General features: G+C 44.5%; 1 protein-coding gene across 3 annotated transcripts in view; it reads left to right on the plus strand.

Moving 5' to 3' along the window:
• Positions 1–21,050, plus strand: part of SGCD (sarcoglycan delta) — a 756,997-nt gene that overhangs the window by 597,022 nt on the left and 138,925 nt on the right. For all 3 annotated transcript variants that reach the window (XM_044281196.1, XM_044281197.1, XM_044281195.1), the window contains one exon: positions 10,989–11,090. In XM_044281196.1, coding sequence (XP_044137131.1) covers positions 10,989–11,090 — 102 coding nt within the window. The remainder of the gene's footprint in view (positions 1–10,988; positions 11,091–21,050) is intronic.

Genomic DNA, 21,050 nt, shown 5'->3' on the forward strand with positions numbered 1-21,050 from the left:
TTCTGTGCTTGGGCTTTTGGAAGGAATCCCATGCAAATTTTCATTTTCAAGAAGATTCATCCACTCATACAAAAAGCTCTTAACCTATTTAATCTTTATTAATTTGTCCTGTGTGTTCAAAAAACAACAAAGTTTACAATGCAACTAAGATATGACATGTTTGTATAGATGGACAGTGACCCTCATAATTATTTCCTCTATTTGACATCTTAAATTTTTAAAAATTTACAAAATCTTCTTGGCTGTCAACACAGTGTCATTCCAGATTCAACCAATTCGCATATGCCAATATGGTTGCTAGACATAGCCTTCTGTCAGAAAGGTTATACCTAGCAATAAGTCTGGCACAGAATTCCCACTGAACTGTGGAAATAAAGGTACATGGACTCCAAGTAGGATGTGAAACACATGTTTACGTTTTACAACAGTACAAGTGAAACTCGAAAAATTAGAATATCGTGCAAAAGTTCATTTATTTCAGTAATGCAAAATTAAAAGGAATAGCATTAATGCAGCTTAAAGTTAGAATTTTGTGAAAAGGTTCAATATTCTAGGCTTAAAGTGTCACCCTCTAGTCAACTAATTAATCCATACCCCCTGAGCAAAGGGTACCTCAAAATTGTGGCTTGGGGTTTCATAAGCTGAAAGCCATAATCATCCAAAATCTACCAAATAAAGGCTTGAAATACCTCGCTTTGCGTGTAATGAGTCTATCTAATATGTTAGGCTCACCTTTTAAGTTGCATTACTGAATTAAATGAACTTTCCACGATATTCTAATTTTTCGAGTTTCACCTGCATTAATATATTGTGTGATGACACATTTAGGTGGAAAATGTCTTCAAAAGATGTAAGATGGATATATTTAAGTAAGTACACCTAGAAACTTGGATATGAACAACATCCACTGAATAGTCCTCACCCCCCTCCTGTGCTGATTGAGAAAGCTGAAAGGGTGTGCAGTGACGCTCCACACTCTCAGCTAATTTTCTAAGGGGGGTCCCCCAACAAGATCTTTGAAGGGAATGTACAAGAGTAGAAAACAAGGTCTACTTTTTTACATAAAAGGCACCCCGCTGTTCTGTAGGCTTTGTCCGGTATTGTAGGTCTAACCTACGAATGGCTGAGATGCAATACCAGACAAAGCCTATAGACAAGAATGATGGTGTATAAGTGTGATGTGATCTTTTTGAAGCAAGCAGCTCAGAGGGTTACGCTACACTGTACACAGTGAGAGATTTATTTTACATCCTCAAAGCCTTCACAAGGTCGTGAAGTTGTGATGCCCTCATAAAGTTTGTAGTATCAGGAAATATAATGGCTATCCTAATATTAAAATATTGGTCTTGGTTACAGAACCTCTTAAAAGGGGTTTCCAGCATAAACTCCATTTTTAATTAGTCCCCACTTTGTGGTCCACATAAAATAAGAAATGTGATTACTGGAGCTTTAGCACTGCAATCTAGAGATGAGTCGGTTAGTTCATTTCTTCTTTTATGTGAACTACATTTTGGGGTCTAATTAAAAATGGGTTTAATGCTGAAGAACCTGAAATATTATTGGTTAAGAGGATCAATTTGACTCACTTTGCAAACTTATGACTAAACACAAGGCTAGTTGATAAATATGGTTATACTTGCAGGCCCCCTGTTCTAGTGATTGTTGGGGACCCTAGTGGTCGGACCCCAAATGATCAGAAACATCTCCTATCCTGTGCATAGGGCATAGGTTGTTGTAATGGGACAACCCTTTTTAATCCTCTATGTGATACAGTGTATTAAAGGTGTCCATAGTTTGTTTAAGTTTAGGTAGATATAGGTTGGTGTTTGCATCTCTCATAAGTTAGGTTGCTGATATAACCCCCAAAATTTTTTGTATTTGAACCTGCTCCATACAACAAATGTGTCTAGATGTGGGCAAATATCATTGTCCCCCATCCTTTTCAGGACTCTTCTCTCCAGATGAAATCCATAGTTATTAATCAAAGAGCATAGAAAGGATGTTGAGGGGAAAACCAACACTACATGCATCTGTCTAGAGCACCAAAAACTTGCACAATAATTTGGGGTCCATTCACACGTCCGTGGTGTGTTGCGGACCCGCAAATTGCAGATCCGCAACACACCCGGCAGGCACCCGCTATAGAAATGCTGCGGACAAGAATAGGACATGTTCTATCTTTTGTGGAGCTGCAGACCGGAAGTCCGGGGCCGCGCTCCGCAAATGCGGAGAGCACATGGTGTGCTCTCTGCTTTATATCCGGGCGCAAAGAGAATGAATGGGTCCGCACCCGTTCCGCAAAATTGCAGAACCGGTGTGGACCCTTTTGCGGACGCGTGAATGGATCCTAATGTTTACACCTATTTATTCTATAGATCCGCTCCATAATTCTATGTGGAACATGATATCATATTCATTATGCAATGAGAGAGTGCATCCTTCTCTGTGAAGGGGCACTGCTGTCTATAAATGCAGGTTGGGATAGGATAAAGGAAATATTACATGTGGTAATGACGATTATTCAGAATCACTAAATAGAATAGATGACACCAATCTACTAGGACATATTGAGATTCCAGCTTATAAATGGGTAATGACATTTTTTGCTACATGTGGGTAGGCAGCTCACTGGAGTGTGGACAAGAGAGTCGTAAGGATCACTAGAGATGTAAATGATACATCGGTGGCAGCTTCCCAGCAGAGTGAGTGATCGGTCTTTCGAGTTTGTCGCAAGCTTGTCTTGCTGTCAGCCACATCTGCAAATACCCTTATGTGATGTGCCAGTCAGGAGCACTTGAGAATAAACTGAAAATTAAATACAATTAAGTCTTTCAGCTTTATTTAATTGGCAAAACATCCGAGAATATTACGTTTTATGTAAAATGACATGAGATTCATGTTTACATTGTACTATGGAAATCCAATACAAGTGATACGTACTCTGTAGACATACAAACTCCATGGTCTCATAGGAGCCCCATCCCGCTAACTTAGCCCTGTATACTGTTCTAGTGAACCCTGTACATGTGTCCTAGCCCTTTATACTGTTATACTAGACCATGTATGCTAGTTCTAGCCCTGTATGCTGTTCTACTGGACCCTCTCTACTAGTCTTAGCCTTGCATACTGTTCTTTTATACAATGTGCAACCTCTCCTCATGCTCGCCAGCTCCAGTCTGTCCATACATTTTTGGCATCATCGCTGGATCCCTTAGTTAACCCATTGATGCAGCACTAGCAGCCAGGTTTGTTGCTAGGCTCTTAACAAATGAGGTGCACAAGCACCAAGATACTGTATATTTTGACCCCTCTTTCCCTCACTAAAATATGTATATAGGAGACAGCATACCTATAAGACAACTTTTTCACACAGCAGGCTTAGATACAACGGCTCAGCTATATCTATGGTAGTAAACCTCTTTAATACAGTCACTAATTTAAAGGGGTTAAGAGGGAGAAGAGGGTTGCATTGAAAATTCCAACACAATGGGCAGCACATGGAACACATTTTATAAGTGGTCAGAAACTGGTAAATAACTCATGAAAGAATAAAGTTACGTTAAAACGAAGCACACCATTGTTTTTCTTGTGATATTCCCAATAAGTTTGATGTGTCACATGACCCTCGTCCTATTGAAAAAACTAAAGTTGGATTCAAAATGGCCGACTTCAAAATTGCCGCCATGGTCACCACCCATCTTGAAAAGTTTCCCCCTCACATATACTAATGTGCCACAAACAGGAAGTTAAAATCACCAACCATTCCCATTTTATTAAGGTGTATCCATATAACTTGCCCACCCTGTACTTTCCTCGCTCCCGGGGCCACTGGCAGCAGTGGCGTTGCGTAGAACAGGAGTGGCGCGGGGAGCAGGGTAAGTATATTACCAGTAAAGAGCCCGGCATATGTGGGGGGGGGGGGGGGGTTTGAGAAATTGGATAACCCCTTAAAAGAGTTTGTGCAAATACCACCTATTTGGCCAGATCTGTAAAGGAAAGATGACTTACCTGCTTCCCATTGCTGGCTCCCTGCTCTTTCTCTTCCAGGCCTGCGATGCTTTATTGGGCTCCCTCGATGTCGACGTCTGGTTTGACATTGCCGCAGCCAGTCACTAGCCGCAGTGGAGACCATATTCCCTAGTGGAGACCGTATTCCCTTGCATCATCTGACCATTTGTCATGATGTAAGGGGAGCTGGTCACAACTAGAGATGGCCCTGCAGTTCTCCAGGCTGTCATTTCACGGCGAACTTTGCTCATTCGCTGTTCGGCGAACATATGATGATGTCCGCCGGCGCCATATTCTTTGCATTGTACAGAACTTTGACCCATTACACATCCATCAGGTGGGACAGGACAGCCAATTGAGACTTTTCAGCACATGGACAGACCCCTATTTTACATTCTGTTTTTTGCCAGTGTCGGGAGAGGTTGCTGTGTGGAGCAGGGACAGACTGTTAGGGACACCAAACGCTAGCTAATGCGGCCACAAAAGTCCTTTTAAGGACTGGTATAGGTGTGCTATCGATAGGTGTGACATGCAGAGGGGTTGTGATATACTTTGAATATACTTTCTAACATAGAAAGTATATTATAGTGCATTTGTATTGTGCAGCAGTTGTGTGCGGTTCTGCTGAGATACCGCAGCTAGATAGAGGGACAAACGCTATTGGAATAACTAATTGCAAATGGGGTGAAATACCTGATGCCCCCCCAAAAAAATCCGATTGAGGGGTGGGATATAACTATAATATACCTTCTAACATAGAAAGTATATTATAGTGCATTTGTATTGTCCAGCAGTTGTGTGTGATTCTGCTGAGACACCGCAGCTAGATAGAGGGACAAACGCTATTGGAGTAAGTAATTGCAACAGGTGTGATATACCTGTTGCCCCATCCAAAAAAATGATAGAGGGGTCTGATATACCTAAAATATGCCTTCTAACATACAAAGTATATTATAGTGCATTTGTATTGTGCAGCAGTTGTGTGCGGTTCTGCTGAGATACCACAGTCATATAGAGGGACAAACACTATTCGAAGAACTATCTGAAACTAGTGTGATATACCTGTTGCCCCCAAAAAACTGATTAAGGGGTGCAATATACCTGCTTTCACAAAATACTGATCGAGGGGTGTGATACACTGGCTTCCACAAAATATTGATTGAGGGGTGTGATACACCAGCTTACACCAAATATAGATTGAGGCCTGCGATACACTAGATGCTGGTCCTGCACTCCATTCAGCTCTGCGGTCACAGGCAGATCAGTGGCTTACCCCGCTCAATTTGGCAGTTGGTAAAGTGGTGTGCGAAAACGGTGCCAATCTGCTGAGCGCAGTGAAACAGGGCAAAGTGACACACGTGCCGTGCATGGCACACGTCCTGAACTTAGTCGTGCAGCGATTTGTTACGAAATACCCCGGGATCCAGGATGACTTGCTGCAGGCCAATAAAATCTCTGGCCAATTTAGAAGATCTTAGACGTCTGATTTGTGACTGCCCGACGCGCTGGATCTCCACCTTGTATATGCTTGATAGGCTTCTCCAGCAGAAACGCGCCGTTAACGACTACCTGTACGAACTCTGCAGCAGGACAGGTTCTGGGGAGCTTGTTTTTTTTTTTTACCGCGCCAGTGGCTGCTCATGCGTGATGCATACAGACTTCTGCGGCCATTTGATGAGATCACCAAACTGGTCAGTTGCAGCCTGGGCGCCATCAGTGACATCGTACCTTATGCCTTCTTTCTGGAGCATGCATTGCGTCGTGTCATTGATCAAGCTGTCAAGGAGCAGGAAGATGAGGAAGTTGCAATGCTGAATAAATTCCCAGGGGGGGGCTACTCCATCTGAGACAAGTCAGCAGGAGTCGGAAGAGGAGTCAGAGGAGGATGGTGCCTGGGAGGAGGAGGAGCAAGAAGAGCAGGCTTTAAACTTTTCTGGGATCCCTGGTGTTGTCCATGGCTGGGGGGAGGAGACCGAGGACAACATTCTCCTGGGCGATGAGCATGAGCCATGCCGTTCCACCGCTTCCAATTTAGTTCAAATGAGGGCCTTCATGCTCCAGTGTTTGAAGAGGGACCCCCGTATAAAAAGCATAAAAGGCAAGGACCAGTACTGGGTGACAATGTACTTAGACCCTAGTACAAACACAAAATGGCGGACATGTTACCAGCATCACAGAGGGCTGTCAGAATGCAGCATTTTCAGGTCTTGCTTCGAGAGATGCTACATTCTGCTGTTGCGGGTGCTAGCAGAGGAATTTCCACCCACAGAGAAACTGGTGCGGGTACCAATCTTACCATGCATGCAAGAAGAGGGTGGTTTGAAGATGTGTTGGTCACTTCGGATATGAGATCATTCTTGCAGTTAACCCATCGACAGCCGTCCTCCGGATCCAGCCTCAGGGAACGCCTAGAAAGACAGCAGTCCGACTACATCGGGTTAACGGCCGATATGGACGATGTGAGAAGCGAGGAACCCCTGGACTACTGGGTGTGCAGGCTTGACCTGTGGCCAGAGCTGGCACAATTTGTCATGGAACTCTTGGCTTGCCCCTCGTCGAGTGTCCTGTCCGAAACGACGTACAGCGCAGCAGGTGGGATAGTGACCAATAAGCGCACTCACCTAGCTCACGACAGTGTGGACTACCTCACATTTCTAAAAATGAATGAGGCATGGATGTCGGAGGAATTCAACACCTGTTACAACCACGTTTAATTGAATTTCCTCATTCCAGCCCACACATATCTGCCCACACTGATAGTAGTTGTCCGCTTTCCAATTCGACTGCAGCATCTAAGGTATTTGACAGAGCAAAGGGAGGGGTCTTTCACACCTCATTGTTCTTTTTGTAAAGATATATACATGCACTTGCTCTCTTGTGCCATCCAGTCCACGATCAGCCAATTTTAGATTAGATTACTCTGCATACTACCATGACTATAAATAGTGGTGGGATGCAATATAATCATCTGTATAGTTCAGTCTCTCTATGCAGACATGTGCTATGAGAACTCGGTAACCCTTGCAGCCAGCCATCTGCATTCTTTTCCACAGCCTCCCTTCCTTGATTTTAGGCAGCTCTTTTTGCCCATGAAAGGTTAATGATCCCCTTTCTGACAGTATGTCCGGCAGCCAGTGCATACAGATTTATTTTTCCTCTATCATACAAAGTCTGCAACACCCCAAATGAGATCAGAAAGGCGATCAGTCATCCTTAGTGTGGGGAGGGGGCATGTGAGCCTCCCTGTCTTGTAGGTATAGTCAAAACTTGACTACTGCAACCTCTGTTGTTATAACACTGGTCCATTATAATCATCCAAACTCTGTATACTGTTCTACTGGTCCCTATATACTACTTCAAGCACTGGTCCCTGTATACTAGGTCTAGCCTTATATACTGCTACTACTGGTTCCCTTATACTAGTCTTAGCCCACCCAGGAAACATTAAATGTCAGCTCCCCTTACCTATTCATCAGAGTCAATGGTATAAGTACCGACAAAAAAATTATAGGGGACATATAGTGGCGTAAAGGTGTCGCAAGTCTTGACGCACGGCTTATGTGTGGCAGCACTTGGGGCTTTTCCCCTCTCATGCCTCTATTCCAAGGTGGAGAGAAAAGGGGTTGTGGCGTGGGCCAGGAAGCAGGCGGGCAGGCAGTGGTACTGTTGTAGACCCATTGGAGATCCGTGTCAATGAGCATTATTCTAATTCTAGCTCATACAGAATTATAGATCTAAAAATTACCCCACAAATGTCTTGCATAAATCCAGCCTGTACGTCCACTGCTGATCCAGGTAAAAATAACACGCGTTCCAGAAAACAGAAATATAGTCTTATGGACTGGAATGCATTGCTTTGTTTCCTACATGTAAAAATGATTGGACAAAAGTGGGTGCACCAGATAAGGGACCCTCATCTCCTTTCTGTTGAGCTTCTCAGTAACAATATCTACCTTCAAATACCACCTGTGCCTTGAAGTTACCTATAATCTCATCTTATCTATATATATATAAAGAAGGACGTATATATGTATGTATGTATGTGTGTATGTTCTGCGATCACTCAAAAATACAACCATCGATATCAACAAAACTTGGTATACACATCCCTTGCTACCTGGAAACAAATCTTGTGGGGTCTCAGCTCTCTAGGACATACTGTTCCTGAGATATTCCCAAAAAATGACCTGCATTAGCCAATACAAGCCTGCAAGTCTTTTTCTTCCTATCCCAACTGCCATACACACGGTCACATGTCCTTTATCAGCCAATAGAAGCTCGCAGGCCCTTAGTCTCCACATACACACAGCTTTACCCCAGGTTTCCATAACAACCCAGCCATTTTTCTTCACTGCTGTAGGTCAGCTTAAAGCTCCATTCAGACGTCCGTAACGTTTGTTTTGCGGATCCACGGATCCGCAAAACACGGACAGCGGCAATGTGCGTTCCATATTTTGCGGACCGCACATTGCCGGCACTAATAGAATATGCCTATTCTTGTCCGCAATTGCAGACAAGAATAGGACATGTTCTATTTTTGGGGGGAACAGAATTGCGGACCCGGAAGTGCGGAATGGGTCTGTAATTCTGTTCCGCATAATGCGGAACGAAATTGCGGACGTGTGAATGGACCCTTAGGCTAGGGCTACAGGACGACAATAAGGGTTCATTCACACATCCGCAACTGTTTTGCGGTCTGCAAATTGCGGATCTGCAAAACACAGACATCGGCCATGTGTGTTCCACATTTTGCAGACCGCAATGTCTTTTTTTGTCCGTGGCTGCGGACAAGAATAGGACATGCTCTATTTTTTTGCGGGGCCACAGAACAGAAGTGCAGATGTGGACAGCACACTGTATGCTGTCCACATCTTTTGCAGCCCTATTTAAAATGAATGGGTCTGCACCCGTTCCACAAAATTGCGGAACGGATGTGGACCCATTTTGCAGACGTGTGAATGGACCCTTAGTCGCACGACACATAGGACACAACTACATGAGTCCATCTTGGATGGATTTTTTGCGACTGTCGTGTCGCAGCATGTCGCAGTGTAACATCATAGCCTATCATTTTAAAAATTGTTGTGCAACATTGGTACGACAAAATGTTGTGTGACACATGTTGTCATGTAGCCCTAGTCTTAAAGGGGCAGGGCGCTGTGGAGGAAACTGTTAAGTTGGCAGGGGCCACAATTAAAGGGACAGCTGCTGTGGAAGTCACTGTTAATGGGGCAGGGGCCACTATTGAAGGGGCAGGGCGCTGTGGAGGTCACTGTTAAGGTGGAGGTCACTATTAAAGGGGCAGGCACTGTTGAGGTCACTGTTAAAGAGATGGGCACTGTGGAATTCACTGTTAAGGGGGCGGGCACTGTGGAGGTCACTGTTAAAGGGGAAGGCACTGTGGAGGTCACTGTTAAAGGGGCAAGCATTGTGAAGGTCATTGTTAAAGGGGCGGGCACTGTGGAGGTCACTGTTAAAAGGGCGGGCACTGTGGAGGTCACTGTTAAAGGGGCGGGCATTCTGGAGGTCACTGTTAAAGGGGCGGGCACTGTGGAGGTCACTGTTAAAGGGGCGGGCACTGTGGAGGTCACTGTTAAAGGGGCAGGCAATGTGGAGGTCACTGTAAAAGGGGCGGGCACTGTGGAGGTCACTGTTAAAGGGGCAGGCAATGTGGAGGTCACTGTAAAAGGGGCGGGCACTGTGGAGGTCACTGTTAAGGGGCGGGCATTGAGGAGGTCACTGTTAAGGGGTGAGCACTGTGGAGATCACTGTTAAAGGGGAAGGCACTGTGGAGGTCACTGTTAAAGGGGCTTATAATACAGTGAGGAACCGCACTCTATTCAAGTGTGTCACCGGTGCCAATGAAGGGCTTATTAAGCCATTTATCATGAGAATGAAGTATTGAGGCACTCAGGTTCTTTTTGCAATTTAAATGAAATTTATTTCATGAATTAATCTCTGCATCATCCATTCGCCCCTGGTATATATAGGAGCATTAAACAACAGAATATTTCTGACCAAACGTTTCGGTCACGGTGGACCTTCGTCAGTGGTCATATTATCTGAGTGATGTATGGCTGTGTTCTGGGGCGCTGGATGCATCCAGCGCCCCAGAACACAGCCATACATCACTCAGATAATATGACCACTGACGAAGGTCCACCGTGACCGAAACGTTTGGTCAGAAATATTCTGTTGTTTAATGCTCCTATATATACCACGGGCGAATGGATGATGCAGAGATTAATTCATGAAATAAATTTCATTTAAATTGCAAAAAGAACCTGAATGCCTCAATACTTCATGTTAAAGGGGCTGGCACTGTGGAGGTCACTGTTAAAGGGGCAGGCATTGTGGAGGTTATTGTTAAAGGGGCGGGCTCTGTGGAGGTCACTGTTAAAGGGGTGGGCACTGTGGAGGTCACTGTTAAGGGGGAGGGCACTATGGAGATCACTTTTAAAGGGGCAGGAACTGTGGAGGTCACTGTTAAAGGGGCGGGAACTGTGGAGGTCACTGTTAAAGGGGCGGGAACTGTGGAGGTCACTGTTAAAGGGGTGGGCACTGTGGAAGTCATTGTTAAAGGGGTGGGAACTGTGGAGTTCACTGTTAAAGGGGCGAGCACTGTGGAGGTCACTGTTAAAGGGGAGTTCACTGTGGAAGTCACTGTTAAAAGGGTGGGTACTGTGGAGGTCACTGTTAAATGGACGGGGTACTGTGGGGGAGTCAGTGCTAAGGGGTTAGGGGCTGTTGAGTTCACTGTTAAAGGGGCGGGGTGCTGTAGAGGTCACTGTGTGTGTTGTTAAAAGATATCGACAGTCTCCCCCATAACAAACATTAAGTGAAATAGATTATATATACCTGTGCGAAGCCGGGTCCTTCCGCTAGTCATTCTTATAAATAATTTAGCATTTTATGCTGTGTACAAAGTCCCTTATAAAAAGCTTGGATTTATTTTTCGTTCTTACTTCTCTGTGTTGCAGGATGGAATGGGTAACCTGAGAATCACAGAGAAAGGTTTACGGCTTGAGGGAGATTCTGAATTCTTGAAACCTCTGTATGCCAAAGAAATCCGCTCCAGGCCGGTAAGTGTAAATCACAGATTGTAGCATTTTAAAAAGCATTTCTGGGCAGTGCCCTCACAGGGTACTACTGTCAGGGGCCTAGGCTTATAGTTGCCCAAACTCAGCTATAAGCTGCCAACCACCGATAAACACCATTTCCCATTGATTAGACAACAGCACATTTCTTTGACTTGCAGGTCTTTTTGCTGTGGGCCGATTTGCATGTATTCAAGAATAGAACAACATTTAAGGGAAATGAAATGCAATTATACTGTAGTTTATTCACAGCGCCATGAGATAATGAAAGAGCAGTGGTTTAGGCAATTATAGCGCCCTTCTTCTGGCAGATTAGTAGTAATAATGTGTGTAACGCACCCACCCCCACAGACTCCATTACTACCAAGGTGCCTGAAGAAGGGTGCTATAATTGCTTAAAGGAATTCTGTCACCTCGTTTTAGCTTATAGAGCTGCGGACACGCACTGCTAGATCGACGCTAGCATGTCTGCAATATACCTGTCCCATAAAGTTGTGTCCTTTTTATTGTGTTTAAAAAATTATTTTATAGATATGTAAATGACCCTGGTAAGGAGCCGTAGGTGCTGTACTAACCTTCCTGGTGCCCAGCCACGCCCCCCTGTTAAGGAGCCCAGCACCGCCTGCATCCTCCGAATCTCCTCTTTGCTCACAGTTAGATTGCTGTAATCTCGCGATGCGCGAGCTCGCGCAGTTCCTCCCCTGGGGCTGATGCCAGTACAGGGAAGGAACATTATGCTGGCACTGCGCATGCGCGAGCTTGCGCATCGCAAGATTACGGCAATCTAACTGTGAGCAAGGGGGAGATTCGTAGGACGCAGGCGGTGCTGGGCTCCTTCACAGGGTGGCGTGGCTGGGCTCCAAGAAGGTTAGTACAGCCCCTTGGGCTCCTTACCAGGGTCATTTACATATCTATAAAATCATTTTTTAAACACAATAAAAGGAGAGCAAGGAGAAATGCCTTCTTAAACAGCTGATCGGAAGGGTCCCAGTTGTCGAACCCCCACCAACCAGATACTGATGACTTACCCAGAGGATGGTCATCAGTATTTAAGTCTTGGAAAACCCTTTTAACTATAAAGAATTTGGATTTTTAGTGAAAAAAGCTAAATTGCCTAACCTCTGCAAGCAAAATATACCGTGCTAATGATGCAGTATAACACACTTATTTGTACACTTATTAACTGTAGAAAATTTACAACAGGTTTTTGAAAAATACGCAATTACACAGTCGTCTGCAGCAAAAATAAACCCTGCTGGTGACTCTGGAAAATATACTCTACATTAATTGTAGAAGCTTTGCAACAGGTTTTTTGGAACAAAATTGTGCAGCTGCAGAAAAAATATTCCTGTGGTGTTAGAAAATATGTATATTATACACTAATTAGCTTTTGAAAATTTGCACCAGGTTTTTGAAAAAAAAAAGGTGCAATTGGACAATCTCCAATACAATTATTTGTACACTTATTAGCTGTAGAAATTTTTTATGTGAAAAAAACTACAGTTGAATAGTCCCGACCTCCTTGCGTAAATTTATGTCGGCAGTCAGGTATTTAAAATTGGCGCCTGCTTGTGAGCACAGCAGGTGCCGTAGCTATTATGTTGATAGCACACATTTAACCCCTTAAATGCTGTGGTCAAATGTTACCACAGCATCTGGAAGGTCAAAAACTAGGAGTGTGCATTCCCAGCTGTGCACCGACTCCCCCTAGCTAGGATCGGAGGAGTCAGGTGGTGTGCAGCAGCCTCTGTGTGAATGATCTGAGGCTAACGCACATACTGTACGTTCCTATGGAGAGCCTGCCTGTGGAAGACTCCATGGGAACATAGTGTAATTCTCATAGATTCCAATGCTAATGCATTCGTGTCTATGAGAGAAGCAATCTAATTATTGCATGGTCAAGTTCCCTAGGGGAACTATTAAAAAGTGTAAAAAAAAAAGTCCTCTGTCCCCAAAACTAAAATAATAATACATAGACAATTTAAAAAATAAACATCAAGGACTTTGCTGCGTGGGAAAACACCCATACTATTAAAATGGAAAAAATAAGTAAAAATTTCAGTTTTTGGGTTGCTTCACCTCCCACAAAATATTTTATAAAAATTGATCAAAAAGTCATTCACACCCCAATATGGTATCAATAAAAAGTAGATGAACCCTCAAAAACGAAGCCCTCACACAGCTCCGTACACATAAAAATAAAAATAAAAAAAAATTATCGTGGTCAGAATATGGGGATGCAAAGAAAAAATTCGTTTTTTTCAAAGTTTGAGTATTTTTTTCAGTATCAGTGTAGAGTTCACATCTCCATTTCATTTTCCACTTAGAAGTGGCAGGGGCATACACCATGCCCAACGGCATCTCAGTGGACACCGTCCTTCCGGGCGTTTTTGTGAGCATTAACCAGAAAGGGAGGCATTACGGGTAGGGCACCTGCCTCCCGCTCATGATGTGCCTTCATCAGGTTCACAGGGAAGGCCTTCTGCCTTCCCCGGGGCGTGGTCCAGGGTGACCAGTTACATCCTGGCATTGAGCCTCTGGTGCTTGAGGTACGGGCCTCCCCAGGCCGCCTGAAGCTTGTTCTGAGGTACGGGAACCAGTATCCACGCTTGCTGACCCACCTGGTGGGTCCTCTCACAAGCCTGATGGTCATTCCCCTGCTTCTAGTCAGTCTGGGCCTGCCCCATACTGCCTTGCACCAACCGCGAGAAAGGCCTGTGCCTTTTCCTGGAAGCACATGACACACTTGATGACCGAAACCCCAGGGGTGGCTACGTCTTCTGTCCAGGCCTCTGACTTAGTGGCCCCTGCGTGCCCCCTAACCCTGGCACACATTACATCCCCCACAGCCCCATCAACAGGCATGTTAGGTACATTAACAGTATCAACAGGGGTGGACAAGGCATCACATTCTGGCGGTTTGGACCTCGGGGTGTCAGCGGCCACGTACTTAGAAACCGCCCCAGGTCCATCCCCATCAAAACACTGGCAGGAATATTTTAGGATACGCCCACCTCCCTTACTCCTCGAACGGCACCCCCATCCAAATAGACCTTGGCGATGGACAGCGCCGGTTCTACTCCTCCAATTCCGGAGACAGTAAGGGATCTTTCGGGCAATAAATCATGTGGTGCCACCTGTTCAGGCCATACCAGAGTCATCTTAGCCCAGGTGTCTCTAAGTCCCATGGCCACGGCCTGGCCCACGGTGACCGGTTGAAAATTGTCAAGGGACCTCCCACCACCCCCACCCACACACAACACTAACTGGGACGGGTCCCTCGGGAGCTGTGAACACATGGACTTGAAGTGTCATGGCTGCTTACACAGGTGGCAAAGTCGGGGTTCCCCCACTGACGTGGAAAGTGAAGCAGGGGGCGGTTCCCACTTGGGCCTAGGAGCAGGGGCAGCAGGGGCAGAGTGTATCTTACCCCCTCTCCAGCCAACAGGTTTTCGGGCCTCTGAAGTCCTGTTGTTAGTGTACTCGTCGGCCAGGGCTGCTGTTGCCGAGGGCACCTTTGGCTTCAAGTCACGGAGGTACTGCTGGAGGTCCTCCGGGCAATTCCACAAGAACTGCTCTGTGGCGATGATCTCCTTCAGCTGTTGGACAGTGGTGAGCTCCAATCCTGTGGTACATTGTTCAACCGCTCTCAGCAAGGCCCACATGTGATCAGCCCAGCTCTGGGTAGAACTCCGCTGCAAACTCCTGAGCTTTTTCTGGTTTGTCTCAGGGGTCAAGTTTTACTGCCGGACCAGAGCCTGCTTGATGTCCTCATAGCTGAGGATGGTCTCGCTGGGCAGATTTCAAGGGCTTTTCCCCTGAGACGTGGTGTTATGAATCGGACCCATTGGTCCTCCGGCAGCTGGAACTGATGGCAGGCCGTTTCAAATGCCAACAAGAAAGTGTCCAAGTCCCCATCTTTGTGCAGCAGGGGTCCTCCGCCCGCAGTTTGGGAATCCGGATCTCTGGAGACTCACATTGGGCTGAGGAGGGCTGCTGGAGTTGGAGCTCGAGCACTCCCAGCTGATGCTCACGGTCGGCCTGCTCACAACGTTCTCATTCTGCAGCCTCTGTTCGATCGTTCTGCAGCTGCCATAAGGGTCTCATAGGCCGCCTGGTCTCCGTCCTGGAGACGGTCCATGGCAGCTTTTAGAAGAGCAGCCGAGCCTGCCTTGGCTGGGGGGATGGGCAGGTGGAGTGAGGCCCAACGCAGACCTCACCGCCGGCAACTGGCTCCTTGGGGAGCTTTTGCTGTGCTCCTTCTCGACTTGAAGAAAGTCGCCTTTCATCTCCTCTTGGCCCCCTATCTGGACTGCGTCCTCCCCGCTACCATTCATAGCTTCGGCCATCTCCTTAGCTTTGCTCCTTGTGATACTGGCTGTCATTGCAACTGATGATCACTGACACAGAATGCAACCTGATGCACACACACACTTTATGGTATTTGCACTCAGACTGTCTAGCTGCAAAAGCTACTGCTGGTAGTCTTTAGTGTCTGGGAGTATGGGTCCCACACTCACACACACTAGTATCTCGATCCCACCTTGCTGCCACCAATATGTGACAAATACCGTACCCCGACTGACGTCGGACGTCAACTACGTAGAGCCAGCGAGATATGGTATGGTCACGGGTTACCAAGTGACGTTACACCCTCCTGCAGGAGCAGGTAAGGTCAGCTTGATACAGTTTACGTAGACACCTCCTGTCCACACGGGCACAGAGAGGCAACAAGCTGAGAGAGCCTTTTCACTGCCTCAGTGAAACAGCGCATTCTCAGCCCGGGTATGCTGTCACTAGTTTCTTGTTTGATATAAGCCTAGTCCGCTAACTGGATTATATAGGGTAAGAAACCAACCCGCGGTAGCATCTAACTAGGCCCAAACAAGGATGTGGGGATTCATGATTGAGATAAGATACAAGGACAGCACAAGATTAAATTACAGGTCCTTCTCAAAAAATTAGCATATTGTGATAAAGTTCATTATTTTCTGTAATGTACTGATAAACATTAGACTTTCATATATTTTAGATTCATTACACACCAACTGAAGTAGTTCAAGCCTTTTATTGTTTTAATATTGATGATTTTGGCATACAGCTCATGAAAACCTAAATTTCCTATCTAAAAAAATTAGCATATTTCATCCAACCAATAAAAGAAAAGTGTTTTTAATACAAAAAAAGTCAACCTTCAAATAATTATGTTCAGTTATGCACTCAATACTTGGTCGGGAATCCTTTTGCAGAAATGACTGCTTCAATGCGGCGTGGCATGGAGGCAATCAGCCTGTGGCACTGCTGAGGTGTTATGGAGGCCCAGGATGCTTCGATAGCGGCCTTAAGCTCATCCAGAGTGTTGGGTCTTGCGTCTCTCAACTTTCTCTTCCCAATATCCCACAGATTCTCTATGGGGTTCAGGTCAGGAGAGTTGGCAGGCCAATTGAGCCCAGTAATACCATGGTCAGTAAACCATTTACCAGTGGTGTTGGCACTGTGAGCCGGTGCCAGGTCGTGCTGAAAAATGAAATCTTCATCTCCATAAAGCTTTTCAGCAGATGGAAGCATGAAGTGCTCCAAAATCTCCTGATAGCTAGCTGCATTGACCCTGCCCTTGATAAAACACAGTGGACCAACACCAGCAGCTGACATGGCACCCCAGACCATCACTGACTGTGGGGACTTGACACTGGACTTCAGGCATTTTGGCATTTCCCTCTCCCCAGACTTCCTCCAGACTCTGGCACCTTGATTTCCGAATGACATGCAACAGTCCAGTGCTGCTTCTCTGTAGCCCAGGTCAGGCGCTTCTGCCGCTGTTTCTGGGGAATGCGGCGCCTGTAGCCCATTTCCTGCACACGCCTGTACACGGGGGCTCTGGATGTTTCTACTCCAGACTCAGTCCACTGCTTCCGCAGGTCCCCCAAGGTCTGGAATCGGTCCTTCTCCACAATCTTCCTCAGGGTCCGGTCACCTCTTCTCGTTGTGCAGCGTTTTCTGCCACACTTTTTCCTTCCCACAGACTTCCCACTGAGGTGCCTTGATACAGCACTCTGGGAACAGCCTATTCGTTCAGAAATTTCTTTCTGTGTCTTACCCTCTTGCTTGAGGGTGTCAATGATGGCCTTCTGGACAGCAGTCAGGTCGGCAGTCTTACCCATGATTGCGGTTTTGTGTAATGAACCAGGCTGGGAGTTTTTAAAAGCCTCAGGAATCTTTTGCAGGTGTTTAGAGTTAATTAGTTGATTCAGATGATTAGGTTAATAGTTCGTTTAGAGAACCTTTTCATGATATGCTAATTTTTTGAGATAGCAATTTTGGGTTTTCATGAGCTGTGGCCAAAATCATCAATATTACAACAATAAAAGGCTTGAACTACTTCAGTTGGTGTGTAATGAATCAAAAACATATGAAAGTCTAATGTTTATCAGTACATTACAGAAAATAATGAACTTTATCACAATATGCTAATTTTTTGAAAAGGACCTGTATATATTTAATTGCCTTAAGGGTGCACTAGACGTAACACAATATACACCCAAGGATATATACAGTGGTCTGAGGTTACAAATACAGGTGGTAAGGTGGTAAGGTGGTATGGTACAAACAGGATTAAACAGAGCAAAAGTCCATTTACCAGATGGATGAGTCCTTTTAGGTTGTAATGAGTCCTTTGCTGTAGTCACATGGAGGGCAGTGATGACAGCAGGTTGCAGGTCTAAACACATGTGACCCTCCTTCAGAGAAAAGACACGCCCGCTTGCTGGCACAAGCCCTTTAACCTGTAGCTGGCCCCTCCCCTCCCGACCTCTGGGATGGGTCCACCCCCCCTCTGCTGGGCTGGCAGAACATGAGCCACAAAACAGATTAGGGCTCATGGCTCCAGACCAGAATGTCGCAGGTAGGTGGTTTTGGGACCAAAGGATGCGCCTGGGTGCCGGCTACCAGTAAAGGCCAAGCATGGTACCGTTATGTGGTTTCTGGGTGGGGAGATATGTATATCTCCCCTCCCTGGCATCCCACCGCCAGACTATGAGCACGGGCCTATTCATCGTGGCCAAAGGGACACAAATATGTAATCGGTTTGTGCCTGTAATGGCCGGGGGATTCATAATTCCTTATAAATCGCCGGTTCAATGCTGTCTGCTAAATTTGATTTAACTTGGGAATGGCCCAGACCCCTGCAGAGAGGTTTTTCCTGTTCCATTAGCTGGGTTCCTGGCTGGCTGAAGGGAGGTGAGAAATTGTAAACAAAGGTGGCCTGCAAGAAGTTCTCTGCCATATGGCTGGGCTTTGAAGCAGGGCCCTCCTGTGGAGTTAACTGCCTCTGCTATCTTACAGTAAATATTAATCCATATTCCTTAATCAGGGCAATAAATTGTGAGTTTTGTTTGGCCATTAACCCCAGTTTTGTTACTGAAAAAAACAAAACATTTTTAATGGAAAATCTGCCAAAAAAGTGAAATTTTTAAATTTCATCTACATTTTTCCTTAGTTCTTTTGGAACACTTAAAGGGTTAACAAAGTTTGTAAGATCAGTTTTGAATACTTTGAGGGGTATATTTTCCTAAATGGAGTTTAGGGGTGAATCAGGAGGTCTTCAAATGTGACATGGAAACTTAAAATGATCCCAGTGAAATCTGCCCTCCAAAAACCATAAGGCATTCCTTTCCTTCTGCGCTCTGCCGTGTGCCCGTACAGCAGTTTACGATCACATGTGGGGTGTTTCTGTAAACTACAGAATCAGGGAAATAAATATTGAGTTTTGTTTGGCTGTTAACCCCTTGCTTTGTTACTAGAAAAATGGATTAAAATGGAAAATCTGCCAAAAAAGTGAAATTTTGAAATGTCATCTACATTTTTCTTTACATAGAAACATAGAATGTGTCGGCAGATAAGAACCATTTGGCCCATCTAGTCTGCCCAATATACTAAATATTATGGATAGCCCCTGGCCCTATCTTATATGAAGGATGGCCTTATGCCTATCCCATGCATGCTCCTCCACTGTATTTGCAGCTACCACTTCTGCAGGAAGGCTATTCCATGCATCCACTACTCTCTCAGTAAAGTAATACTTCCTGATATTACTTTTAAACCTTTGCCCCTCTAATTTAAAACTATGTCCTCTTGTAGCAGTTTTTCTTCTTTTAAATATTCTCTCCTCTTTTACCTTGTTGATTCCCTTTATGTATTTAAAAGTTTCTATCATATCCCCTCTGTCTCGTCTTTCTTCCAAGCTATACATGTTAAGGTCCTTTAATCTTTCCTGGTAAGTTTTATCCTGCAATCCATGTACCAGTTTAGTAGCTCTTCTCTGAACTCTCTCCAAAGTATCAGTTCTTGTGGAACACCTAAATGGTTAACAAAGTTTGTAAAATGAGTTTTGAATAACTTGAGGGGTGTAGTTTCTAAAATTGGGCCATTTATGTGTGGTTTATATTATGTAAACCTCACAAACTGACTTCAGACCTGAAATGGTCCTTAAAAAGTGGGTTTTGGAAATTTTCTGAAAAATTTCAAGATTTGCTTCTAAACTTCTAAGCCTTTAAACATCCCCAAAAAAGAAAATGTAATTTAGAAAATGATCCAAACATGAAGTAGACATATGAGAAATGTAAAGTAATAACTATTTTAGGAGGTATCACTATGTGTTTTAACAGCAGAGAAATAGAAATTTTGAATATTAAGAATTTTTACAAATTTTTGGTAGATTTGGTATTTTTTTTTAAATAGAAATGAACCATTTTGACTCAAATTTACGACTGTCATGAAGTACAATATGTGACGAGAAAACTGCCTCAGAGTGGCTTGGATAAGTAAAATCTTTTTAAAGTTATCACCACATAAAGTGACACATGTCAGATTTGAAAAAAATTGCCTGGTCCTTAAAGTGAAAAATGGCAGGTTCCTGAAGGGGTTAATACCGGCTTCTAAAAATAAAAAAAATAAAAATTTTAGAACATTTAGAATCAAATCATTCATCTCTACTCATCTACAAAGATTTTCTTCTTGAGAAGCCCACAATGTCAGATATTGGCACATGGAACGAATGTAACTTTAGGGACACCATACAGGGTCTGTACTCGCAGCATTGTCATGTGTAAGTCAGACTTCACTGTAGTTTTACAATTGTTTTATGAACTAGGCAGGCCAGGATGAACATGTGTTGCTAGAAGAGCTATTTAAGCCTGTGTAACGGTGACTGGGGTAATGGAAGGACAGATGAAATCAGTATTCAAATAGCAAATGTGATTATTATCAGCAGGCCTTACTGCTTACCATATATAGCTCATAAGACCCCCTAGTGTTAGACTTTGACAGCCTTGCCTATTTATCTTCTCCTCCAGAGGCATGATATTTTTTCATGTGAAAAATAGATATCCCGCCCTCACTTGGGATATAAACCTATCTCCTGCCATTGCATAGAGCCATCCATTAATACTGTACTGATGCCTTGTAAATTATTATTGCCTGCAGGTGTAAACAGCAGGTTTGCTAGATCTGTCCTTGGGGAACTAGAGTCACTCCAGATTTTCGGCATAACAAGTGAATCTACAATCTCATGTGCCTGTTAGAGGTTTTAAAATTCAATTAAGTGAGATCGACCACAAGAATTCATGTGCTAGTTTCTTTTACTTGCTTTTCTATTAAACCATTTTTATTGACACCATATTTCAGAAGTCCCTGTTAAGCAAATCAAGTACGACAGACTTTTTTAAAAGGGAGGCCTAAAACGATAACATAAGCTTGAAAGTTTTGTTTTGTTTTTTAACCCATTAAGGATATAGTCTAGTATGGTACTTAAAGGGGGTTCTCCGGGAATTAAGAAAATGAAAATACTTAAATATTACTTTATTATAAATATATTCTCAAATACTGTCATTATTTATAATGCTCGTTTTGTCTTTGAAGCAATCATCAGGGGAAACAAAATGGCCGCTG

The sequence above is a fragment of the Bufo gargarizans genome, chromosome 2 (assembly GCF_014858855.1).
Source record: "Bufo gargarizans isolate SCDJY-AF-19 chromosome 2, ASM1485885v1, whole genome shotgun sequence".
Classification (NCBI taxonomy): domain Eukaryota; kingdom Metazoa; phylum Chordata; class Amphibia; order Anura; family Bufonidae; genus Bufo; species Bufo gargarizans.